The sequence below is a fragment of the Borostomias antarcticus genome (genome assembly GCF_949987555.1).
Source record: "Borostomias antarcticus genome assembly, chromosome: 7".
Taxonomy (NCBI): Eukaryota; Metazoa; Chordata; class Actinopteri; order Stomiiformes; family Stomiidae; genus Borostomias; species Borostomias antarcticus.
In genome coordinates this window covers 22183498-22211424 of record NC_140240.1, presented here as the reverse complement: position 1 = coordinate 22211424, position 27927 = coordinate 22183498, and the positions used below count along the sequence as shown (strand labels likewise).

At 41.7% G+C, this 27927-nt stretch overlaps 1 protein-coding gene across 1 annotated transcript; it reads right to left on the bottom strand.

Moving 5' to 3' along the window:
- Nucleotides 1–27342, bottom strand: col9a1a (collagen, type IX, alpha 1a; the record flags this gene model as incomplete). Its single annotated transcript, XM_084441380.1, has 30 exons — nucleotides 1–206; nucleotides 1589–1666; nucleotides 1849–2037; nucleotides 5165–5219; nucleotides 8405–8551; nucleotides 9595–9627; nucleotides 10016–10060; nucleotides 10302–10337; nucleotides 10549–10620; nucleotides 14321–14374; nucleotides 14624–14677; nucleotides 14779–14832; nucleotides 14926–14970; nucleotides 15082–15135; nucleotides 15233–15286; nucleotides 16201–16254; nucleotides 19174–19227; nucleotides 19333–19386; nucleotides 19901–19954; nucleotides 20239–20292; nucleotides 20421–20474; nucleotides 20555–20611; nucleotides 20951–20983; nucleotides 21478–21531; nucleotides 21696–21749; nucleotides 22424–22447; nucleotides 26205–26267; nucleotides 26370–26408; nucleotides 26613–26687; nucleotides 27268–27342. The coding sequence occupies 30 exons, from the start codon at nucleotides 27340–27342 to the stop codon at nucleotides 1–3; spliced, it is 1974 nt and encodes a 657-aa protein (XP_084297506.1).
- Nucleotides 27343–27927: the final 585 nt, after the last annotated feature.

The window sequence follows — 27927 nt, the reverse complement described above, 5'->3', positions numbered from 1 at the left end:
TCACATCTCGTTAGGCCCCTTCATCCCGGACTCTTTTGCGGACACCGGCGACGCCACCATGGGCAGGACGCACTGTGACGACTCGCAGTAGCCGTTCAGCCCGGATGGACCCGGGGGCCCCGGGGCGCCGGCGATGCCAGGGACGCCGCGCGGCCCCCTCTCCCCGTCACGGCCGTCCGTACCGTAGGCAGCCCTGCCGGGGTCACCTGCGGAGGAAGCGGCAAGGGAAGACGTCAGACCCTTGGGTTAAACCTCTGGAGGACGGATGATCTTCCATCTGGCTGATGGACAGACCGTGTGGTGCACAGCGAGCGCCTGGGAATGCTGTGCTGTAGTTAAAACAAGCTTTTATCAACTGCGTCTCCTAGCTAAGACCAAGCCCTACTTCTCTGCTACAGACCTAGAGAGGGTGATCCATGCCTTCATCACTACTAGACTCCACTACTGTAACGCCCTGTATGTTGGCATGGACCAGTCTTCCCTCAGCCGCCTACAGCTTGTCCAGAATGCTGCCGCTCGCCTTCTCACAGGCAAGAAAAAAAAAAGCGTGACCACATCACGCCACTCCTGGCTTCACTCCACTGTCTCCCAGTCCGCCTTCGTATTGACTTTAAACTTCTTCTAATGGTTTTCAAAGCTCTAAACGGGCTGGCCCCTCTGTAACTCTCCGAGCTCCTGCATCGCAACACCCCAGCTAGAGCCTTAAGGTCTGCCAACCAACTGCTGCTGGAGGTGCTTAAAACCAGACTAAAGTCTAGAGGTGACAGGGCTTTTGCGGCGGCCGCCCCTAGGCTCTGGGATAGCCTGCCCCTTCATATCAGATCCTCCCAGAATCTTGATATTTTTAAATACTCCCTAAAAACCCACTTGTTCTCCCGGGTGTTTCACTCAGTCTGAGCACAAGCCGAGTCTGTTTCATGCTTGTATTGTCTGTTGAAATGCCTTGTTTTTCCTCAGCGCCCACCTCTGTACAGCACTTGGGTGACTGCTGTCATTTTAAATGTGCTTTATAAATAAAGTTTGACTTGCCTTGCCTTGCCTTCCTAGGGTCCAGTGTTAAACTACTATATGTAAGCTTGATTTTGTTCCCATTTGTGCCCATGTTCATTGATTCTCACATGCAAATGACTGCCTCCCAGGCCCATACAGTATATACAGCTTCAGTAACTAAGATGGGTGAACACACCAAGTTCAACACCCTAGTGGGATTAGGGCAATTCAAAGGACTGACCAGTTAATTGCATTAAGTGTTTAGCAACTTTGTTCATTCTGTATTTTGAATTTATATGTATTTCATGCATTTTATTTGTATTTATTATATTTATATATGTACATATTTACATATTTTGTATTGTGTGTTTTGTATGCAGAGCCCCCTTGCAAAAGAGATCTCTGTCTAAATGGGATAAAACCTTTTTTTTTTAAGACTTGCTTTGGCCAGGTTACTGGCCTAGTGACCTTGAACCACATTCATGGAATATCTTGAATCTCCATTAGAGAGTTGTGGGACAAGTAATCAAAAATGAATTTAGCCTGACAGACAAATATTGTAGATTTGGGACCATTGAGGTCCTGGGTATTAATTTACCTGGCAGGCCAGGTGCTCCAGGCATGCCTTTAGGTCCTCTTGCTGTTGGTCCTCTCTCTCCTGTGTCGCCTGTATCACCTGACAACGAAAAACAACATGGCTGGATTTAGGTTGCCATCGATTTACATGAAAGTCCTAATCAGAGATGTAGTGACACTTCCCTTCTTAATGCTCTTACACAACTCCACCCCAAACCTCCAGGCACTCGAAAAATCGAATCCAGGCCCAACGGTTGATAAACAAAGCACAAATAATCTCACCTCTGGATCCTTTCCGACCCAGGAGTCCTGGTGGTCCTTTGAGACCCGGCAGTCCTCTGGCTCCAGAGTGTCCTGGGAAGCCGTTCTCTCCGGCCGGCCCCGGGGGACCAGGGGGGCCGGGTGGGCCCTGCATCCCAGAGATGCCGGACTCAGGCCTGCTCAGGCTGGCTGCTAGCTGGGCCAGCTGCTCTGTGGCACAGAGAGGGAAGGACAAAGGAGGTTAATGGGTCGAGACAGAAAGCAGCATTGAGAGACTAAGGCAACTTACCCATCCTTCCATTCTTCTGCTACTCCCTTCAAAGCTGTGGATTAGTCTTTGAAAGGAGTAGTAGACTTTTAGTAGACTTTGTCATTATCTATCAGCAAATACCAACCACTTATCCGTAGCAAATTATGTTTTAAGAGAGAAACACTTTGTTTGGAAGAGGATACTCTTTAATTGAGAATCTAACTACCCTTATATAAGATCTGAAACCATGTTTGAACTTCACATTTTATGTACAGATGGGTGCCACTCAAAAACATGAAACATTGACATCAAACATCAAATATTCCACAAGTTCGATGTGACAATGACTAACATTATTTTCATTCAAATCTTTATTTAAAATTCGGATAAATAAATAAATAAATAAATAAACAAACTAGAAATGTTGCTCCAAGAGCACAGACCTCCGCCCATGAATGCATTCTGTGGCTCTGTGCACACATGTGCGTGTGAGCAGGACATATTGCTGCATTCGATAGGTCGAGAGCTTTATGTCAGTCCAAACCCCGTGTCTCTGTGACTTTCCCATGTTGAGATATGGCCGCTTCAATTCCCCCCATTGACAATGAAGTCCCAAATCTGTGATTTGGATCCACTCCAAAATTGAATGGGTTCCAAGTTAGCCTATGTTACACCCTTCCACCGACTATCGGTCTGGTAGTTTTTATGTAATCCTGCTAACAAATAAACCGATAAATAAATAAATAAACCAACCAATAAATAAACATGCGCCACCGAAAACATTACCTCTCGCCCAGCTGTCGCTGGGGTGGAGGTAACCAGTCAGGATAAAATGCAATCATAAAAATTTAAAACACGGCCTCAAACTGACCTTAAGATGGGAGAGAATCAATCCCTAAGGTGTTTCGGAGATTATTAGCAAACGAAATGGCCAAACATACACAAGGGTCTTTAAAGGGATAGTTCAGAATTTTGGACATAGAGCCTCATTTCCGACTTACCCATAATGTTGTTGATTGATGGAGAACATTTTCAGCTGATGCCATGCAGTCTCTCATTCTGGCATTAGCGCCATGCTAATGCTAGCACAATTTAACTGAAATTGCACGCATTCAAAGAAAACTCACTCCAAACAAGCAAGGGTCGCCAGATAAACTGAACTCATCAAAGTCAGACATATCCCTTTCGAACGTGGCCATTGCAACTTGTTGTGTTGATAGTAAGAGAATAGTCCAATCTTCTGTTCCTTGTTGTTGTGAAGACAATAATGCCAGCTAATTACGTATCGCTCCATCTCCCTATTTACAGAGAGAGCCATATAGGTCTGCAAAAACAAATGGGTTCAATGATAGTTGGACTTCAAAAATGATGGTATAAAAACTCAAATGAGCCCCCAACAGACTGTCCTCATATTTGATTTGATTTGGATGCACTGTGGAGTGTTTAAGTGAGTTTTCTTTGAATGCTATGTAAATGCTCTCCATCAATCAACAACATTATGGGTAAGTCGTAAATGAGGCTCTATGTCCAGAATTCTGAATTATCCCTTTAAGAACAAGGCAGTCGTTTGATCAAGTATGATAAGGACCAAAGTTCCAATCCAGCATCACTGTCATGTAAGGAGGCAGCTTCCCAACAATAGCCTTGGAAATGAACAAATACCAATGTCTATTACATCTCACTTCAAGATGAGAACAACCAACCCTATCATACTAAAGACAATAGTGAGTATTTTAACTATCACCCATGATAAATCTTAGGGCAGAGTGATAGACCAAATCAGGAGGTTTTAGAGTTGCTGCCACACCATGATGACTCTCTCAATGCAAGAACCATTAACAGTAACTATACACAGCCTTTTAAAATCAATACTTCTGGCTCTAGTAAACAGCATAAATGTTGTTTTATTCCATTGAAAACCGATTTAAGATCAATAAGGGCTACCTGTAGAGCATTAAAAGCAATCTGCAATCTCTCTGTGGCAAGTTGTACAGTCAGCAATACAATATAATACTATAATCAGCGTAAAGATGGGTTTGAGAATCTACTAGGGATGAGACAATATCATTAATGTAAACCGTGAAAAGAACAGGACCCAAAATTGAACCCTGCGGCACACCCATTGAGATATGCAAAACATTTGGACTGGGAATTTTCCAGATTTCACACATTCATGTAGCCCTCTGAGACCATCCTGATGTTGCGAGCACACGTTACTTGCAAATCAGTCTGGTTATTCTAGATAGAGGAAATTTTGAGCCCGATCAGAAAACGATCTCGCCAATCAGCGTTGGTTCTGAGGAATTTAAAATACAAACAGGTGCGGTGGGCGGGTTCATGACAGTGAGGGGCAGTTAAAATTAGTGCGTGATAGACCTTTTCAGAATTTTTTCCGATGGTTCATCCAATCACCTACCAAGTAGTTTTGAAAGTGCCTGCCCTTTTTCAAACAGTTTCTAACGGAGAGTTCCCAGATGGTTATCCATCTGATGCATCAGATTAACATTGATGCCTCTCACACAAATAATCCTGAAAGAAATTGGTGTATTCACATGCACTTCACCACCTGGCCACCAGAGGGCACTCCGGGCATGAGATTGAAACAGCCATCTCCACGAGGGAAGGTCACAGAGACACTGGGTTTGGACCTGCAGAATGCGCTTGACATACGCAGCAATACCAAACATGTCCTGCTCGCGCCACAGAGCCACCTGAATGCGGCCGTCCATTCACCTCCATTCATTTGGACTTGGGTTCAGGAGTGAAAAATTCCCCCCATTCATTGTCAATGGGGGACTTTGGCCCCCTGTAACTAAGCCCCCAGGAAGGTTACAGACTCAGGGTCTTCAGAGAGAGCCCTGTTGTCCATTTTAGATAGATAGATAGATAGATAGATAGATAGATAGATAGATAGATAGATAGATAGATAGATAGATAGATAGATAGATAGATAGATAGATAGATAGATATAGACCAACCGACCGATAGAACATGCAGAACAACTACGATAGGTCCACTGATACGTTCTTCTAGTCCATACCCATTTTAGATCATATTTGTAAAAACAACGGGTGAACAACAATTTACCTTGCATCACTCTCATGCAGACTTGTTTGATGTGTGTATCGGTTGGTGCTTTACCCTGCAGATAAACATGGTGGTTATGAGAGATTACTGTAAACAAACATGGTGATTATGAGAGATTACTGCAAAACAAATTCTAGGATGTGCTTGACTCAGGACAGATCATTATGTTCCAAACAAGCTGTTTTAGCTTGTTGTTTTAACATCTCTACTTCTATCCAGTTTCAGTGGATATTTCATTTGAGGATGGTACTCATGTAGATTAGATTGGACCCTATTCAGAACTGACCACCAGCTGTTGTCAAATACAAGATCTCTGAGAGGTGGAAGAACAACAATCTGCCCGTCAGACGGAGAGGAAGAGCTATAAGCATTTTACAGTACAGATAATGGTTCTGTACTTAATGACTTAGTAATAAAACTGTAATTATGAAGTTAAATATTATCAACAACAAAAATAGAGTATAAAAAAGTGTGACTACTTGAGAAACAGGTGACTTTAAGTCTGGGTAAAAGTAAGTACAACACACACCTGTGGTGATGAGGTGCCGGCCAACAAAAATACATGTGAAAATAGTGGGTCAATGCACACTCGAAGCTCTGATTCAAAGCATTTTTGCATGCTATGCAGCTATGCTGCCTTCATCAGGGTTAATCTGGGGTCCACAGGTCCACAGATCCACAGATTAACCCTGATGAAGGCAGCATAGCTGCAGAAATGTTGGTTTTAGTGTCAGATAAATATATTTTTGCATCAAAGCTTCGAGTGTGCGACAACCCACTCCATTTTGTGTTTTCTGTCTGGCCCAACCAAGTTGTATGTGTGTTTTCTATCTGGTCCAGGTTTAGTTGTGTGTTTTCTGTCTGGTCCAGGTCTAGTTGTGTGTTTTCTGTCTGGTCCAGGTCTAGTTGTGTGTGTTTTCTGTCTGGTCCAGGTCTAGTTGTGTGTTTTCTGTCTGGTCCAGGTCTGGTTGTGTGTTTTCTGTCTGGTCCTGGTTTAGTTGTGTGTTTTCTGTCTGGTCCAGGTCTAGTTGTGTGTTTTCTGTCTGGTCCAGGTCTAGTTGTGTGTTTTCTGTCTGGTCCAGGTCTGGTTGTGTGTTTTCTGTCTGGTCCAGGTCTAGTTGTGAGTTTTCTGTCTGGTCCTGGTCTAGTTGTGTGTGTGTTTTCTGTCTGGTCCAGGTCTAGTTGTGTGTTTTCTGTCTGGTCCAGGTCTAGTTGTGTGTTTTCTATCTGGTCCAGGTCTAGTTGTGTGTTTTCGGCCTGGTCCAGGTCTAGTTGTGTGTTTTCTGTCTGGTCCAGGTCTAGTTGTGTGTTTTCTGTCTGGTCCAGGTCTAGTTGTGTGTGTGTTTTCTGTCTGGTCCAGGTCTGGTTGTGTGTTTTCTGTCTGGTCCAGGTCTAGTTGTGTGTGTGTTTTCTGTCTGGTCCAGGTCTAGTTGTGTGTGTGTTTTCTGTCTGGTCCAGGTCTAGTTGTGTGTGTTTTCTGTCTGGTCCAGGTCTAGTTGTGTGTTTTCTGTCTGGTCCAGGTCTAGTTGTGTGTTTTCTGTCTGGTCCAGGTCTAGTTGTGTGTGTGTTTTCTGTCTGGTCCAGGTCTAGTTGTGTGTTTTTGGCCTGGTCCAGGTCTAGTTGTGTGTTTTCTGTCTGGTCCAGGTCTGGTTGTGTGTTTTCTGTCTGGTCCAGGTCTAGTTGTGTGTTTTCTGTCTGGTCCAGGTCTAGTTGTGTGTTTTCTGTCTGGTCCAGGTCTGGTTGTGTGTTTTCTGTCTGGTCCAGGTCTAGTTGTGTGTTTTCTGTCTGGTCCAGGTCTAGTTGTGTGTTTTCTGTCTGGTCCAGGTCTAGTTGTGTGTTTTCTGTCTGGTCCAGGTCTAGTTGTGTGTTTTCTGTCTGGTCCAGGTCTAGTTGTGTGTTTTCTGTCTGGTCCTGGTCTAGTTGTGTGTGTGTTTTCTGTCTGGTCCAGGTCTAGTTGTGAGTTTTCTGTCTGGTCCAGGTCTAGTTGTGTGTTTTCTGTCTGGTCCAGGTATAGTTGTGTGTTTTCTGTCTGGTCCAGGTCTGGTTGTGTGTTTTCTGTCTGGTCCAGGACTAGTTGTGTGTTTTCTGTCTGGTCCAGGTCTAGTTGTGTGTGTGTTTTCTGTCTGGTCCAGGTCTAGTTGTGTGTTTTCTGTCTGGTCCAGGTCTAGTTGTGTGTGTGTTTTCTGTCTGGTCCAGGTCTAGTTGTGTGTTTTCTGTCTGGTCCAGGTCTAGTTGTGTGTGTGTTTTCTGTCTGGTCCAGGTCTAGTTGTGTGTTTTCTGTCTGGTCCAGGTCTAGTTGTGTGTGTGTTTTCTGTCTGGTCCAGGTCTAGTTGTGTGTTTTCTGTCTGGTCCAGGTCTAGTTGTGTGTTTTCGGCCTGGTCCAGGTCTAGTTGTGAGTTTTCTGTCTGGTCCAGGTCTAGTTGTGTGTTTTCTGTCTGGTCCAGGTCTAGTTGTGTGTTTTCTGTCTGGTCCAGGTCTAGTTGTGTGTGTTTTCTGTCTGGTCCAGGTCTAGTTGTGTGTTTTCTGTCTGGTCCAGGTCTAGTTGTGTGTTTTCTGTCTGGTCCAGGTCTAGTTGTGTGTGTGTTTTCTGTCTGGTCCAGGTCTAGTTGTGTGTGTGTTTTCTGTCTGGTCCAGGTCTAGTTGTGTGTTTTCTGTCTGGTCCAGGTCTAGTTGTGTGTTTTCTGTCTGGTCCAGGTCTAGTTGTGTGTGTGTTTTCTATCTGGTCCAGGTCTAGTTGTGTGTGTGTTTTCTGTCTGGTCCAGGTCTAGTTGTGTGTGTGTTTTCTGTCTCGTCCAGGTCTAGTTGTGTGTTTTCTGTCTGGTCCAGGTCTAGTTGTGTGTGTGTTTTCTGTCTGGTCCAGGTCTAGTTGTGTGTTTTCTGTCTGGTCCAGGTCTAGTTGTGTGTTTTCTGTCTGGTCCAGGTCTAGTTGTGTGTTTTCGGCCTGGTCCAGGTCTAGTTGTGTGTTTTCTGTCTGGTCCAGGTCTAGTTGTGTGTTTTCTGTCTGGTCCAGGTCTAGTTGTGTGTTTTCTGTCTGGTCCAGGTCTAGTTGTGTGTTTTCTGTCTGGTCCAGGTCTAGTTGTGAGTTTTCTGTCTGGTCCAGGTCTAGTTGTGTGTTTTCTGTCTGGTCCAGGTCTAGTTGTGTGTTTTCTGTCTGGTCCAGGTCTAGTTGTGTGTTTTCTGTCTGGTCCAGGTCTAGTTGTGTGTTTTCGGCCTGGTCCAGGTCTAGTTGTGTGTGCCTACCGCTGGGCCCTGGCTCCCTCGCAGGCCTGGCGCCCCCCGATCTCCCTGCATGCCACGCGGGCCGGGCTGACCAGGCTTGCCTTCTACCCCCTGCTGGCCTCGGCCGCCCTCCGGCCCTCTGTTTCCCGTCTCTCCTGGTGGGCCTGTCTGGAGAAAAAAACAAGAGAGCATCATAGGAAAATGTCACTCAGATACTCATAGAGAAGGTCAAAGGTCAGGCTAAACTAAAAGAAGCAGTATAGGACATGCTCACTTTGGAATCTTAAAGGGATAGTTTGAAATTTTGGACATACTGTAAGGCCTCATTTACAATGTAGCCATTATGTTGGTATAAATTATGGTATAAAGACTTAAATTAACTCCCAAGACTCTGTTGCTTTGGGTCCACTGTGGAGTTTTTAAGCGAGTTTGGTAGTGGATGCTAGCATACCTGTCAACACTCCCGATTTCAGCGGGAGTCTCCAGATTTTTAACCCTTTCTCCGGCTGTACTCCCGAATTGTAATTTCTCACGCTAATCTCCAGATTTCAGAGTGAAGAACGAAGAAAAAGTAAAAATATGGGGGTACAGTATATTTTTTGTGAATCTGGCAACCTAGAGGCGGGAATACGCGCTCTAGCGTCACACGTCACCTGCCTGAAAACCATTTGGAGTTGAACCGAACACGCACGTTGTTGTCCTTGACTCCTCCTTAAAATGGAAACTTCTCCATTCTTTGGAAATTTGAGATTTTATAAAATACAAACAAGTCATTTCACTTTCACTTGTATTCATTCTATTAATATGTGGTGTAAGGTTATATACGGGTCGGTATATTAATCTGTGGTGTAAGGTTATATATGGGTCGGTATATTAATCTGTGGTGTAAGGTTATATACAGGTTGGTATTCGCGAATGGACTACCGTCAACGATGGTGGGCCAGTACGCCGATGCCCAAGAAAATCTCCCTATTTTTCACAACCCAATGTTGACAGGTATGTGCTAGCCTGTACCATTGCATTGCACTAGCATTAGCAAGACATGAACGCCCCAACGAAATTGATAAGTTGTAAATGAGGCCCTATGTCAAAAATTCCAAACTATCCTTTTAAGCGTAGAAATGGAATAAGGTAATGAGCCTACAGTAGCCTACACTATGTATTTTGCCTGAGGTGCTACAGTACATATCAATGATGTGGTACCGACTTACCGATCCTTTCTCTCCTGACTCTCCTTCATCACCCTATAAAGGAAAAACAATGAATACCCCAAGGTTATTCATCAACAAACACACCCAAACAACAACAACAACAACAAGTTTGTCACAGGTCCATGTTATTTTGTGTGCTCATGGCATTTGTGTTAGTCAGCTGATTACACAGACAGTTCCAGCTGAACTACAGTACTGTGTGTTTCTGTGTGTGTGTGTGTGTGTGTGTGTGTGTGTGTGCTTCTGTGTGTGTGTGTGTGTGTGTGTGTGTGTGTGTGTGCTTCTGTGCGTGTGTGTGTGTGTGTGTGTGTGTGTGTGTGTGTGCTTCTGTGTGTGTGTGTGTGTGTGTGTGTGTGTGTGTGTGTGCTTCTGTGCGTGTGTGTGTGTGTGTGGGGGGGGGGGGGGGGGGGCGGGCACTCACCAGGTCTCCAACCTCCCCTGCAGTGCCCTCATCACCAGGTGCCCCCTAAAAAAGAACACAATGTCATATTTATTTTGATTTGTTCATAAAATCACTTACACACATCCATCTGAAATAGGCCAGGCCATACCCCATACAAGCGGATTTACCTAATACCTCCTATTCAAATTAAAGAATGAAGAAATTCATGTCATTTAATTTTCTGATCATTGCACAGGACGTGACTATCGTGATCAAGCTGGATTTGGTGTGTATATATAAACACAGTCAGTTTGCAATGACTTACTTGTTCTCCTTTAGGACCGTCAAGACCAACTGCACCCTGGGTAAAAGAAAAACAATTAACTTCCAAGTTTATATACCAGATACAGTAAGTTCAGCATATAAAGTAAAAGTCATCATGCTATAGCATTAGGCCTCTAGGCCTCAAATGGAATCAATGGCTCTAAAAAAGACTTTGCTCTCCTATTGAGATCTAGATCATGACAACTGCACTCCTGACACAGATGTTATACCATGTTCTTCTACCTTACCCTGTCTCCCTTTAGTCCAGTCAGTCCAGCAGGGCCCGGCAGTCCAGGAAGACCGAGATCCCCTACACCTCCCTGTAACAGACACACACACACGCATACACACACACGCACATACACACACACATACACCCACACACACACTCACGCACGCACACACACACACACACACACACACACGCACGCACACAGCCCAAGCTTTAAAAAAAAGAAATACATAAAAAAAACAACTATTTTGTCTGTGCAAAGCTCAGCTACCTCCCCCCCACCTTCAGCTGACCACATTCATAGAAAAAAGCAACGGGAAAAAAACTTGGTATTGGGGGACACCCTCTCTCAGAGGTTTGGGTACTGGTTGTGGCACAGACCCTGGGCAGGCCGTTTTTTGGCATTCCTGGGAAACAGAGGGGCTCTTTCAGGGACCCTCAGTCTCCTTTCCTGCTCTGAACCCCCCCACCCCTCTCTTACTGAAGCTACACCCCTGGGCCCATGGACCAGCAGAACAAGAGTCCATTCATGCCCCCTCCTCCCCTCCTCACCAGTGGATTAAAGTATTACAGGAGTCTGGAGCTTTATATGGAGTTGACACACTTCATACAGAGTAACACACAACTCAAGAAGTGAACACACACTAAGGCTCTGGGCATTCAACTTAGTTCAGCTGTACTTCTGATGGTTCGTCCATACTGTAGGTACAGTAGTGCCAAGTGATGTCATTTTCCCCTTTATTTCACAATGAGGGTCTTATTGAGAGCTAAATCTCATTTACAAGGGATACCTGTCCAAGATAAAAACAAATCTTCAAACATAAAACACATGAAAACATAAGAACATATGAGGACACCACGAGTGCCTATAAAAAGTCGGATATACATCCCCTTTGGACTTTTTCACATTTTATTGTGTTGGAATGGAATGGAACATGGAATGAAAATGTTTTTAATAAAAAAAATTGTCACAAGTAAACACAAGTACGGTATAATACTTGTAATATAATAATAGTACTGTCAAATTGAAAAACAAAAAACATTTTCCTAAAATAACTACAAATAAAATAAAGAAAACAAGTGATTCCATAAGTATTCAACCCCCAGATTTACTTGGCAGAAGCATCTTTTGCAGCAATTATAGCACGGGTAAGTCTCAATCAGCTTTGCACATCTGGACGCAGCACTGTCGCCCATTCTTTGAAAAATTGCCATCGGCGATCAGCTTTAAGTCTTGCCACAGATTCTCAATTGGATTGCGGTCTGGGCTTTGATTGGGACTTTTCAGGATAGTGACTTTTTTGTTTGTAAGCCACTCCATTGTAGGGCTGTATGATTTAGGTCTCTTGCAGACTGCAGCAGGGTTCTCTGTACTTCATTCATTTTTGTACTCACTATCACGTTAGTTTTGAAGTCCCTGCTACAGAGAAGCGTCCCCATAACAGGATGCTGCTCTAACCCAGTTGAATTGGTTTAAATACTTCAACGTCCGGCAGCGTCACTAGCAAGAATAGCTAGCTTTTCAGTGGCGTAGCTGGTTAAAATGGGGTTTGCAACGCAGGAGACCTGGGTGTAAAAAGATGGGTTTGTAGTGTTAAATTTGGCTTAAACTGAGTTACTTTCAGCCATCCGCAATCACAAATAGTTCTCCATTGTTTACTGTTGCTATAGGCAACTTAACTCATTTACTGAGTGATACCTTTACCGGTGATTTGACCCTTGGCATATCGTGGTTATTGGCACGGCTCCAAATGTATCTTGGCCAATCACAATGCGCAGTTGGAACTAGCTGTCATCATGTCAATCATGTACAGCTGTTGCATGAAATTGGCTGTCTTCCCATGGATCTAGCGGTGAGTTAAATCAACCAAATGTCATGAGATGGACATAATTGGATTCCTCTCAGCCTACAGAACTAGCTATCTGCTTTTGAGCAGTTTGGAGCATTAATAGTGCAATTAGCGCAATAGTGTAATTACAGCAGTGGTGTAATTAGAGTAGTAATGTAATTAGAGCAGTAGTGTAATTAGAGTAATAGTGTAATTAGAGCAGCAGTGTAATTACAGCAGTAGTGTAATTAGAGTAATGGTGTAATTAGAGCAGCAGTGTAATTAGAGTACTATTGTAATTAAAGTAGTAGTGTAATTAAAGTAGTAGTGTAATTAGAGTAATAGTGTAATTAAAGCAGTAGTGTAATTAGAGTAATAGTGTAATTAAAGCAGTAGTGTAATTAGAGTAATAGTGAAATTAAAGCAGTAGTGTAATTAGAGTAATAGTGTAATTAAAGCAGTAGAGTAATTAGAGTAATAGTGATAACTATTACTAATAGTGATAACTGATTAGTTTTGTGAGGTAGTCTGACTACAGAGCGAAAGGTTTGTCTGAGCAAATGTTGCTATTATTTCTTTTGGAAGACTGTGTAAGTACATTTTTGGAAGGCGTCCCTGTCATGGACAGTGTGCACCCTATGTTGTCCCCTTTTTTCTTCCTCCTTGTCATCTTCTTTTCCCATGTAAGAGCGAGTATTAGCGTAATCCTTTTTGTAATCCTATAAACAGTCTGGTGGGAATACAGCAGGTTTAGTTTTCTAATCCAGCGCCGTCACATGCTTCCACCCTTCATCAAGCAGAAAGAAACTCCAAAAGATTCCAGACAATAAAGCAGAGTGTGATCTTGAACCAACACACTGGGTTCTGAAGCGGTGTGTGTGCTTGTGTAACCCACGTTAAGGTCTTGCCCAGGGCGGGAATCGAACCCACGAACTCTCGCTTGTGAGGCGGATGCGCTAACAGTTGCACGAATAGGGTCGTTTCACACACTTTAAAGCAATACATAGTGTTTTCTCCGGTTTTCTCGGAACTGCGCCCCCACAGGCTCTGCGAGTAAGTGCACTGTCGTACTGTCGTAACAAGATCAGATTGTCTTTTTCTTTTTCTGGCTTCCTCCGTGATGTTTCGCTTCGGTTTTCTCACCTCCGCCATTATATCATTGCATGTTCTATTAATACATCCATGCATGATATCCATAGACGCCGGAATAGTTAACTACTACTGTGTTGTTTAAGCACAACGTTGTGCATGCGCACTTCGACTGAAGGCTTGCGTCCCGGGGGCGCGAGTTTCAAAAGGTAATAAATGTCAATGTATTATCTTTCTGAGTAGACTGTTTGGATGATTCAGCTTACTTTTAGTAAATCTAATTGGAGAATTAGCACCAGACATGTTTGTAAAGGTCCAAATGTTGCGATGTATTGCTTTAAGTGACAACATCTGGATGAATGTCCTCAGTCTCTAGTTGAGTGAAGCTCTTAGACTGACTTGTGAGTCTAGTCACTTTGAAATCCAAGTTCTGGCAACACAATGCCTACCATCTACAGTACACAGCACACTAGTGAAAATCTTGTGGTACAGTAAATTCAGGATTTTCACACATAATAATGATTGACCACACTGTTTCTTGTATTTAGTTTATATTATCTATAAAGGAGTAAGGTTGCAAAATTCAGTGAATATTCACAAACCTCCCAAAATTCCAAACGGGAATCTATGGGAATTGATGGGAATTAACAGGAATAAACTGGAAATTTATGGGAATAAGCAGTAATAAATTCTGTTTTCCAGTTTATTCCTCTTAATTCCCATTCATTTCCATTGAAAGTTTGTGAATATTCACAGAATTTTGCAACCCTGGGGGCCTTTGCCTGTATGATGGCTACTAGGTATGGTAGATCTACTGTATTTGGGGTCATAGTGTGTGTGAGTCATAACTCGTCTGGCCTGAGGACTTACCCTGGGTCCTGGGCTTCCCATTGGCCCATCAGGGCCTCTCGCTCCTCTCTCTCCCTGACGACACAGAAAGAAGGACAGAGAGTCAGTTCTGCAAAAGTAACGAAAAGGTACAAATAACAAATAATAAGTATGATCTGTAACCTTTCCAAACAAATGCATTGAGATGCTAAAGCTCCTGTAAGCTTGCAACGCAGCCAATAGTTAGCTAGTGCATGATGATAAAGTTAGTAGTAATTTAGCCTGCCACACCAATCTTGATCCTAAAGTAGCTGATTAATACACATTTAAAAAAAACATACTCACTGGCCCACCTCTTGGTCCAACAGGTCCTACTTCTCCCTGCTCACCACGCTCTCCCTGGAAACAAAAATAGTAATTAATATACGTAATTGCATTTGCACTTACATGTTTTACTTGTTGTAATCTAATGTGATGGTCTAATGTGATGGTTAACTTACTGATTTCCCTGGAGACCCCATTAGTCCTGCAACACCTGGGTCGCCAGAATTGCCCTGGAAACAAAAAGAAACAAAAAATCATACTCACTGATGGAATCAAAATCACAGATTTCATATTGATAGAAAAGATAATGAATATTATTCTACCTTCTCGCCACTGGCTCCTTTAGGACCATAAGCACCTGGCAAACCCTAAATCAACAAAATCACATCATACAAACAAAGCAATACCAGCAAAAGCAATACTATAAACAAAGCAAACCAAGAATGAATGTGATGAATCAGAGATCATACAGTACATACCGGAAGTCCTTGGAGGCCAGCGTCACCTGGGGCACCATCTTTTCCAGGGATGCCCTGGTAATGATAGCCACAACAACCAACAGGTCAACCTATTGTAACCTATTCATTGACTATGCAGATAGACCCACATTTACTTTGATTAGAGTTGTACCTTAGATCCTGGCAATCCAGGGATTCCCTCACGGCCATCTGGACCCGGAAGACCCTGTCCATGAGAGAAACATGAAGAACTCTTACTATCATAGAACTTCTTTAAAGGTGCAGTACGGGGTTTGTGATTTCCTGTTAGACCTAAGAAAAATTGTAAAATGCAACCAACAAAATCCCGCCTCTCTCATCATATGTCCCTCCAAAGCCACTCCTCCAAATTGGGAGAAAACAAATGACACTCGCTAGGCAGGTACTGTACGGTAGGTAGGTTGACAGGCAGGTACTGTAGGCCATCCAATAACAAGTTGGCAACTCAAAATGTTTAGACACACTTATTATATTCCTGTGATTTCCACAGTTTCTGGATTTATTTCATTTTAGTGTCAGAGCACTTTATTTATTGATTGCTGTCGGGATGTAATGAGAATATGTATATGTATATTATATATATATATATATTTTTTTTTTTCTTTATTATTATTTATTTATTTATTTATTTATTTAAAGTGCTTCTGCGCCAAACAGCATACTGCACCTTTAATGTGACTTGACAGTTATGGTAACGACATAGTCGGAACAAGAATAGATAAAGGATGACAGATTATATTTACTGTGTGCAATCTTAAGTATCTTGGGCAAAGTACAAAGTACAGAAATAAATCTACTGCTACATGTACACCAGGATGTTATGTATGGTGATGTTTTTGCAATGTCTGCAAGTCTATTATGTAGAGTTAATGTATGCACATTTTATATAAACAGTGGAAAATGCATTGCATATGATGCACCTGCTACATGTACTATTACAATATAGTTTTGGAATCATTTTCTATCTGCACATCTGGTTGATTCACACTGATAAATGTCCCCCTCTATGTACCATATGCATTTACAGTATGTAGTATGTATCACAGTAATGCTGGGATCATTTCAGCAGTAAATCAGTTTTGATGGAGTTACAGTACTTACAGGCTCTCCTTTAGGGCCTGGCACGCCCCTAATTCCTGCTGGTCCTCGAAGCCCCTGAAAAACAGCAGTTATTAACAGCAGTTAATAACACCCACAGGAATGGAAAAATACCAGTTAATAACACCCACAACGATAGAGACATGAGTTAATAACACCCACAGGAATGGAAACATACCAGTAAATAACACCCACACAGATAGAGACATATGAGTTAATAACAGCAACAGAAATGGAAACATATGAGTTAATAACACCCACAGAAATAGAAACATATGAGTTAATAACACCCACAGAAATAGAAACATATGAGTTAATAACACCCACAAAAATAGAGACATATGAGTTAATAACACCCACAGAAATAGAAACATATCAGTTAATAACACCCACAGAAATAGAAACATATCAGTTAATAACACCCACTATCTAGTTCAATATATTAGTTAATGACAACCACAGAAATAGTAACACCCGCTATTTAGTTCAACATATCAGTTAATAACACAGAAATGCCCGCTATCTAGTTCAACATATCAGTTAATAACACAGAAACGCCCGCTATCTAGTTCAATATATCATTTAATAACAAAGAAACGCCCGCTATCTAGTTCAATATATCAGTTAATAACACAGAAACGCCCGCTATCTAGTTCAATATATCAGTTAATAACACCCGCTATCTAGTTCATCATATCAGTTAATAACACCCACAGATATAGAAACACCCGCTATATAGTTCAATATATCAGTTAATAACACCCGCTATCTAGTTCATCATATCAGTTAATAACACCCACAGATATAGAAACACCCACTATATAGTTCAATATATCAGTTAATAAAACCCGCTATCTAGTTAATCATATCAGTTAATAACACCCACATAAATAGAAACACCCTCTAATTCAAAATATCAGTTAATAACACCCGAAGTCTAGTTCAACATATCAGTTAATAACACCCTCTATCTAGTTGAACACATCAGTTAATAACCTACTATCTAGTTCAACATATCAGTTAATAACACCCACAGATATAGAAATGCCCGCTATCTACAGTAGTTCAACATATCAGTTAATAACACCCACAGATATAGAAATGTCCACTTTCAGTTCAACATATCAGTTAATAACACCCACAGATATAGAAATGTCCGCTATCTAGTTCAACATATCAGTTAATAACACCCTCTATCTAGTTCATCATATCAGTTAATAACACCCTCTATCTAGTTCATCATATCAGTTAATAACACCCTCTATCTAGTTCATCATATCAGTTAATAACACCCTCTATCTAGTTCATCATATCAGTTAATAACACCCTCTATCTAGTTCATGGTTCATGTGCCCGGGGACAAAGTCCAAGTGTTCAGTCCAAGTCTTGGTCAGAGACTGGACTGAAGAGCATCTGTTACTCTGCATGTTTTTCATATTGGGCTCTTTTGGGAGGAAACCCTTGCAAACACAGGGAGAACATGACAATTCCGCTTGTCTTTGCTGCCTGTATCCCGAACAGTGCTGGGCAAGTAAACTGATAACTTTCTTTAAATTGTAATTAGATTACTTTACTAATTACTCTCTACGAAAAGTAATCAGATTACTAATTCATTTTGGGTTACTTTCTAAAACCAGATCATTCTTTATCTGAATCATAGAAGTGCTGATCTAGGATGAGTTTTTCATCTTAGATCATAATAGACACTAGAAGATGTGATTCTATACCACCACTCTTGTTGCATCTCAACCCTGATGACATATCAGTCAGTTCAGCTGCAAATGCAGAGACCAAATGCGCATATCAACTGGGGACCTCTGCTGTCAAGATTCTTTCAAGCACATGTATATCATAATATAATGGAAGGCAGTGGCATATCCAAAAAACAATTCCCAATAAAAATGTTGTGCCTTCATTTCAGACTGCTTTCGACTTAACTGCGTGATGTTCTGCCATATATTGCTTCATTCTCCTTTGTGTTTTGGTAGTGCTCTGTCGACCCCTAGGCCTTGTGAAAATAAACAGTTACGTCGACTATGACAACATTGGACATATGGCTTACGGAAGTAAAACCAAAACAAGAATCAACTAATCAAATTAGCCTACGCACTAAAATCTGAAATACTCAAGATCGGTCAAAATGTCAAACAACCTGTGATTTATCAAGATGCTTGTCACATGGACATAGGGTATGCCAGCTATGAAATGGCTTACATTTTAGATTTTAACTTTGAAATACTTTATCTAATCAAAGCCATTCATCTGTCAATCATAATCACGTTATCCACGTTAGCTAGCCCGCTAGCTAGCTACTAGCAGTGATCAACGTGGAAAACAGATCTATTTGTTGAAAAATTATTTTACAAAACTACCATTTGAGCGCCAACTCAGATGATTCATTGCTGGGATGGTGGACAATGAATCAGACACAAGACATTAGATTGTGTTTGTTTGAGGGCAACCAATACATTCCAGGTATTCACTAGTCTAGGATATTAGTTGTGCTCTTTGGTCTACAATATGAATGCCTGCGAGGCTGCATTATACTGTGTGCTGCTGTGTAGTGATGCATGTGGTGCATGTGGTGCATGTGGTGCATGTAGTGTTTTGTTTGCCTTGTGAGACCATCCTGATCTCGCAAGCTCATATTCTGTTTCACTCTGCATCAGTCTGGAAAAGCTCCATAGAGATCCGTTTGGACCCGGCCAATCAATGTTGCTGGGTGGGTTTAGGGGTGACGACAGTTAGGAGCGGTTGAAGTTAGATAGACAGTGATAGACAGATGATTAATCCAATCACCTGCCAAGTACTTTTGAAAGTGCCTGCCCTTTTCCAAACTGTTTCCAACTGAGCTTTCCCAGATGGTTGTGTGAAACCAACCGTCTGGTGCATCAGGTTAGTGTTTTCTAACCTCACTTGCAGATTCTGAATGTTGAGGAAAAAGGAGAATTGAGATGAGATGATGATGGTACCTACTTGAGCTCCTTTTGGCCCGGTCTCGCCCACCACTCCTCTCTGGCCCACATCACCCTGTAAAATGGACAACCCAATTTCAAAACCAGACAGGTGGTCATCCTTAAAACATGAAGGTCAAACAGCTGTCAAAACTGTTAATAATGACAATCTATGACTTACTGGGGCGCCCTGTATTCCCTGAGGACCCAGATCGCCAGGCTTTCCACGAGGTCCCTGATAGATATCCGATATAAGACAAGTCATGATCTTTTCACATAATCAACCAAACATGCTCTAGTATGGACAGGAGGATATACATGTTTACATCTTTAAAGGTGCAGTGTGTGATTTTTGGCAGCATCTAGTGGTGAGGTTGCAGATTGCAACCAACTGAACAGTTACATGGTGCAATGAAATGGCAGCCTCCACTCCCTATGTAGATATAAAGGGCACATTCTAAGGTAGCAAAAAAGTATTTTCATGGGATTATACGCTCTTATGAAAACATTAATATTATATTCAATTTCAATTTCTGCCACGTCTGCAAAATTCTACCACAAAATTCTACACACTACACCTTTAAATTATGCAATAGAACAAGATGAAGTCACCGCCAAAACAGACCTACCCGTATTCTACAGGCCTACAGAAGATGTACATGTATGTAGCTTACTGTATACTACTCTGTTTTGAGAGTTCGCTCTATGATGCAGAGTAGCGTGTGTGACCTGTGACCTGTGACCCTTACCCTGTCCCCTTTAGAACCTGTCATTCCTGTGATCCCTCTGGGACCGCCTGGACCCTGAAATCACCCAGCAGAGAGAGAGAGAGAGAGAGAGAGAGAGAGAGAGAGAGAGAGAGGGGATAGAAAGAGAGAGAGAGGTGAGAAAGAAGAAGAGAGAGGAGAGAGAGAGAGAAGGAGAGAGAGGGAGGAGGAGAAAGAGAGAAATGGAAAAAAAGGAAGTCAGAGAGACAGAAGAAGGAAAAGGAGCAACAGAATCAAAATATTGTACTTTATCTTAATGTAATGTTACATTTATATTTGTTATGAATTGAGGTTTGTGAGAGAAACAGTAAATATTTTACTGGCAACCCCTGAGCTCCAAGATCTCCTAGGGCTCCCTGCTCCCCCTCCTCTCCCTGTGAGAAAATAAGAAGGGTCACTATCAGTCATCATCTTCATAGTGTAAAAGACAAACCCTTGTTGATCAATATTTAATAATATATATCTAATATAATATCTCAAAAAGAAAGAAAAAAGATGTCACCTTGTGTCCTTGCTTTCCAGGCTCGCCAGATTCGCCTTTAGCACCTTTATGGCCCTAAAGGGACACCGTAAAATGTTAAAACCATAAATATGCTAATTGCGTTGAGCTTTGTCACAAACCCTGTATTTACTCACTTTCATGCCTGGGAGGCCAGTATATCCAGCCAGGCCACTGGGGCAAGCGTTGGGACACTGGGAAACAAAAGGATAGCCTATTTGAGGTCATTTAAGAGCCCTACCACAAGGGGACTCTACTGACAATTACAACAAAGCCTAATAATGCATAAGGAAAAAAAATATCACTCACTCACTCACCCAATTATTCATCCACATTCCTACATGATATACAGTTGTGATGTAATGAACTTTGTACCGTGATTCATAGTACTGTAGTTGAGAGGCACAGGCATTATATGTACTACTGTACAATAGATACTATTGCAATTATTATATGATTGCCAACAGTCCATAATTCAGTATATTCCTGCCAGTCACAGGCGCAAAACAGTATTAGTCTTGAACCAAACTTACCAGGTCCTCCCCATCATACACACCAGGAGGACCCTAAAAGAAGAGTTAGTTTAGTTCAGGGAGTAATGGAGAGAAACTTAGATAAGCATTCATTAGGAGGAAGAACATCATGGTATAATGGTATATGGACTGCACTTATATATCACTTTTATCCAAAGCGCTTAACAATGGCCTCTCATTCACCCAATTATACACACATTCACACATGTATGGTGGTAGCTGCCATGCAAGGTGCTAGCCTGCTCATTGGGAGCAATTTGGGGTGAATGGTCAGTGTCTTTGCCCAAGGGCACTTTGACATGTGGACAGGAAGAGCCGGGATTTGAATCGCCGACCCTGTGATCATTGGACGATCCCTTCGACCTCCTGAGCCACAGGTCCCCATATCCACCCATCCTGCCTAGATTACTGGTGTAATTGATCATATATAGCTCTATGAGTTATTATTTCACTTGACTTTGTTGGCAACGACCACAGTGGGGAAATGGGAATTAAAACATAATGAAGTGTTGTGATGTAATGTTTACCCTGGGCCCGGCTGGACCAGGAAGTCCCACTGCTCCTTGTTTGCCAACCGGTCCCTGCAAGAGATCATAGTATTATTAAAATATAATTTATCATGGCATACTGTAATTTGATTGTGAAAGTATTACAGTGTACTTAATCGATTGGTGTGTTTATGAGAACACCCAACAGCCTTGTGTAAGGATGGCAGATTTCAACATGGTGGATATTGAGGGTTCACCTGTGGTCCAACTTTGCCAAGTTCTCCTGCCAGCCCATCTATACCAGGTTCTCCCTATTAAAGCAACACAAACAGATCATGACATGGTAGGAAAATGGTAAATGGACTGCACTTATATAGCGCTTTTCCACCTTAGCAGCACTCAAAGCGCTTTACAATGGCCTCTCATTCACCCATTCACAGTAGCTGCCATGCAAGGTGCTAACCTGCTCATTGGGAGCAATTTGGGGTTCAGTGTCTTGCTCAAGGACACTTTGACATGTGGACAGTCAGAGCTGGGATTCGAACCGCCGACCCTTCGATCATTGAACGACCCGCTCTACCAACTGGCTCTACCAACTGAGCTACAGCCGCCCCTAATACTGTAGGATCTGTTTTGTACTTGAGTCCATCTGAGGTCACAGTCATAAGACTGAGAGTGAGGTGTGCTATTTGATTAGATTAGATTTATTTGTCAAAAAGTGCAGAATACGTTGATATAAGAGCAACATATTTGACTTTGACCAGGACAGACACGATAAAGTCCAGGACTTAATTCCACCCTGGTTCCTGGTGGCCATCAAACAACACGTTACATAATTGCATTCAATTCAATTTACAGTAACAGATAAAGTACAAAAAAATACATTTATACCACAATCCTACAGTTCCAAATGTATATAGAAAATGTTTACATACAGTTCAAATGTATACATACAGATAAAATATGCTACATTATCAGTACTCACGTCAGGTCCGTCAGGTCCTACACCCTTTGGGAGACAAAGGTACAGTAGAGAGATAAATAAAGGACACATCAGATCATTATGAAGGGTGTTGAACCCCAAACTAAGATTCCTCACGGGGGAGGGTCACATCCATGGTACTGTAGTAGTGTTCACCCATGAAGGTGTTATGATCATGGAGGATGAAACTAGGCCACGTCTGACATTCACTTCCATAGAGTGGTGAGGTCTGATGTCACTGTGTAGGCTGTTAGTTAGCATTTGTTGTGGGGTGTAATCCAAAATCCCTATTTTCAATCATGGTTAGCATATACAATTGAACTCAGAACCAACTAAGGGCTTCAAAATTCACAAAACTGATCTTAAATTATGTATAAAGCATACTCTGTTCTGAGAGTCTCTGTTAAACACAGACCTTATTTTCAGGATTTTTTTTCTCCACAAATTCCACTCATTTTTCCCATGATTTTGGACTACACCCCACATTGCTACCTTAAGTCTACAAAATGATGACCTGATCACCTCACCACTCTATTCTAAAACTCCAGTGATCTCTGAAGCCCATAGAATCCCTGCGTAATCACCAACATGGTAGATCTGAACGTTTCTATCAGGCAGGATTCAGGAGGAGGGAGGGCTAGGGTTGCAAAATTCAGGGAATATTCACAAACTTCCCATGAGAATTAACAGGAATTTATAGGAATTAACAGGAATAAACTCAAAAACAGAATTTGTTCCCATAAATTGCCAGTTTAATCCCATTAATAATCATTCATTCCCATAAATTCCTGAATTGTTCTGATCTTTGGGACTGTGGTGATGTCTGGAACTCTGCTCATGTGGTTATTGACAAGTATGCCGACAGTCATGCTTATATTGGCTCCGTTAATGCTCATATTGGCTGTTCTGAGCATCTGACAACAAATCGAGACATCATTTGTGTATTGTGACCAATTTCTTGAGCTAAAAATCATTGTATGACATGTGGGCATTTATCCAGTTTCATTATGGCTATTCACGATTCAGTCTGGAATGGAAGTTGGCTTCATCAGATGAGATAGAAGCTCCTTGCCCCAGAATTAATTGTGTCTACAGTACATGGCTTTAGATGGTTCTAGTGCGTAGCGGCTTGTGCTCACCTCATATACTGAGGGTCTGTATATACACCTCTATATACTGCAGGGTCTGTATATACACCTCTATATACTGAGGGTCTGTATATACACCTCTATATACTGCAGGGTCTGTATATACACCTCTATATACTGAGGGTCTGTATATACACCTCTATATACTGTAGGGTCTATATATAGTATACACCTCTATATACTGTAGGGTCTGTATATAGTATACACCTCTATATACTGTAGGGTCTGTATATAGTATACACCTCTATATACTGTAGGGTCTGTATATAGTATACACCTCCATATACTGTAGGGTCTGTATATAGTATACACCTCTATATACTGTAGGGTCTATATATAGTATACACCTCTATATACTGTAGGGTCTGTATATAGTATACACCTCTATATACTGTAGGGTCTGTATATAGTATACACCTCTATATACTGTAGGGTCTATATATAGTATACACCTCTATATACTGTAGGGTCTGTATATAGTATACACCTCTATATACTGTAGGGTCTGTATATAGTATACACCTCTATATACTGTAGGGGTGAGTTTGGGTCCCTTAAAGGGAGTGAGCAGTTCTGGCCTCAGATGAAAGTATTCATCATTTCATTATTGGTGGGAGGTCCAAGGTATTGGAGGGGGCATGTCCAATCCTTATTTGGTTTATAACATAAACTGGTTACACCATGATGCGTCCCTTCTCCAAGATCACATCACATGCCTGACTTAACTTGAATCTGAGTAAGTCAAGAGTCAATCAACAGATAGAATTATGATCTGCTCTCTGAATTAACTTAAAGGGTTCCAGCCAGGGCCTTCAAGAGTGAGCACCATTATGATGACTACACCTTATGAAGACAGGACATTATATACTGTATGGCAATAAAAATACTTCATCAATACTTCATCATCTCATATTTAGATTTGAATACTGTGGAAGTTGGGTCATATGCTGAAATATTCCTGTTATATATAGTACTTATTTCCATGCCAACTTACTAATTATGTCAAATGTATTAATGAAAGGATTGTCTTACTCTGATTAATCTCAGTATTCCCACAGAAATCACAGCAGAGTGTGAATGTAAATGTGATCAAGGAGATATTGTATTTATGTCTATGCCAACTGTACATACATACTTTTTCTTATTCGAAAACCTGGATAATATTTACTCACAATCTCTCCCTCGGGTCCAGCTTCACCAGTGTCACCCTGAAAAACAACAACACAATATAGTTGATCATTGAACATTTGTCTACTTAGAAACATTATCCCTACTGAAATGGTAAATATTCTAATTTCAACTTACTTTTGGCCCAGGAGGTCCATCTGGGCCAGGGTCCCCAACTGGTCCTATTTCTCCCTATAAAGGAAACAGAATACATCACCCATGTTGATTCACAAGAAAATCTACTTCCTTGGAATTCACATTCATTCAACCATCTATCCATCCATCCATCCATCCATCCATCCATCCATCCATTCATTCATTCATTCATTCATTCATTCATTCATTCATTCATTCATTCATTCATTCATTCATTCATTCGTTGATTCATTCATTCATTCATTCATTCATTCATTCATTCGTTCGTTCGTTCGTTCGTTGATTCATTCATTCATTCATTCATTCACATGGCACCTTACACTACGTATTACTTCTCTGAACTCACTAATCAAATCACAGTGACTCTGTGTGGCAGTAGATAGAAGTAGTTTCTCTACCCCCTTCATTCACTTATGACATCAAACCAGATTAACACATTTAAACAAATGAAATTTAAATTCTCCTCTGCATTGATTTCAGATAGAATTCTGTGAACCATAAATCATAGACAAAAATACAGCAGACCAAAACTCTTGCAAATCAAAACTGTTTGAAATGTGATTCTTTTCCGTTCGTTGATGTCCAGGCCTAAGAGTTGTAAATCATGGTTTTAACACATTTGGATCTAATCTATCAATCAACATTTGATGCCTGAGTACTCCTGAGACAACGTTATAAGAGGGCGGGGCCTTTATCTCATACCTTGTAGCCCCTCCCCTTGTCCATCAACTATATAAACCACTTTCTAGTAGTTAGCTACTTCCCCATTAGAGAATGTCTTTGAAACAGCAGAGTGAGTAAATACAACCCGAATATAGTACATTTCTCAACCCAATGAACATACTCTGGACGCCACCACGTTGCTTGAAACCAAGTGGCTGCCAGCTGATTTTATAGGCATCTCACTGTTCGGTGCCATCACCCGATTGGACAGCAGCACACACTGGGTTCTTTTTGCTCCGCCTTTCCCAGCAGTACACAGCCCTTTCCTGTCAGACATCAGGGGGCATCTGAGTCTCCTGCACCCCCCGATATGAACAAAAAGACCTCTGTTCCTGTCAGGAAGCTATGTGAGGTGCACTCCTCTCTCCTCTAAATACCTAGATTGATTCAAGATTCAAGAGTTTCTATTTTTTTTCTTAGACACTTTTTGCTCAGAGGCTAATATCAACACAGTGGCTGCACCACAATGCCAGTCCCCAGGTGTCAGATGCTTCAGTGGTACCACCGACACCTCTGTGTGGTGTGTCACACCAAAAGCTTTGACATTATAGAACATAAACAAACTTGACTTAGTTCTTCGTATGACTCACATCTGCGCCCGCGAGTCCTGGTTCTCCTGGAGACCCATCGTTGCCGTGGTCCCCGTCAGGACCCTGAGATTAAAACACAGATTTTTTTTTTTATTCCATACAAACAATTTCAACCATTCTATGATAGAATACTATGTGTGACAAGGGAAATCATATTCAACTCACTGGACCGCCGTCAACACCCGGCCCTGGTCCTCTGTCTCCCTGAAAGATTTGTTTTTAATGACGATTGCAAATGGTTAGATCTGGTAACAGTGAATTGAACTGACAGTTAATTGAATCAACAAAAATAGGATTGCCTCTTACAGCATATAGTCTACACACAAAACAACTCAATGTAGATGCTAATATCTGACGCATGGATTAATCAACATAAAATTAGGGAGGGTTGATACAAAAGTGACTTACATCTATGCCATCGACTCCAGGCACTCCAGATACTCCAGGGGGGCCTGGGGGACCTCTGGGACCGACCTGGCCCCTCTGTGGATAAACAGACCAACAACAAAAAAAAACATGTTCAGCCATTCTGTTGAAATTCATCCCCAAATCTCAGTCGATCACAGTGCGGAGGGAGACTTCACACAAAGAGACCCATTGTATGTAATCAGCCTGGGTGTGAGAGGAAAGGTCATGAAATGAAAACTAGCACAGAGTCCCACCACAGAGAGGTAATAACGGCTGTGTAAGTAATTACATGTGTGGAGAACAGTATTACTAGGCTTCAGTCTATTGGTCCCATATGTCCACTCATGCCAATGGACAGTATAGCAGTCTCATCTCTACATCACTTGTGTATAGCAGTGTCATCTCTATCATAAGAGTGTACAAAGAAAATATTCTTTGGCCACAGATTAATAATATTCATTTGAGGCCAACTTGGTCTATTTGTTGTTTTTTTTTACAAATAAATTGCAGACCATTCATCCCCATTCTCCTTAGAAAATCATCAGTAACACAAAAATAATTTATAATCCTATTCAAGATCAAGCTAAATAGTATGATGATGACCACTAAGGACTGTAGCCTATGGATGACAACAAAAAACCCACGTATCACATACCTGAGCCGAGCAAATTAGGACAATTTGAAGAAAAATCACCAATAATGACTCCTGGTATATCCTGGCGCGAGCCATGGTCTCCGTAAGACCAAGGAAGACGCAGAAAGTCCCTTTTCCACGAATATAAGTTGGGGTTTACGGACCACCTGTCAACATCCCCGACTGAACCCCACCGCTTACTGAAAAGGTACGATGTGCTATTAAGGAGTCATGTTTATTCATGAGGGGATCCAGTGCTGGATGGTGGTTGGAGGAAAACTCGAAGGTGCGCGGAAGGGGGCGTGGAAAGGATGGGGATCGCTATCAAGGTTAGATTCACAGACACCTTTAAATGTATATAAAACAATATCGAAATAAAACTCGGATTAAGAACGAGCAAAATGTTTGAACAAGATCCATCCACTTTATGTGGAGATGGTTTATTTTTATATGATCGAATCGTCTATAATAGTGGGGTACTCTCGAATAACTCAATTGGGATGTGTAGGCTAGTAACCGAGTCCATTGCACCAGAGAATATTGTTTTCTTGTGCGCAAATAATGGTATAGTTTTGAAGACATGGAGGTATCTATTCTAAGGTTGCGCGGTCCTCCAGTATGCTAGGTGGCGCTGTTTCCAAAACAGCCCAGAACACCACGCCCACGAAGAACGTCGTGAAG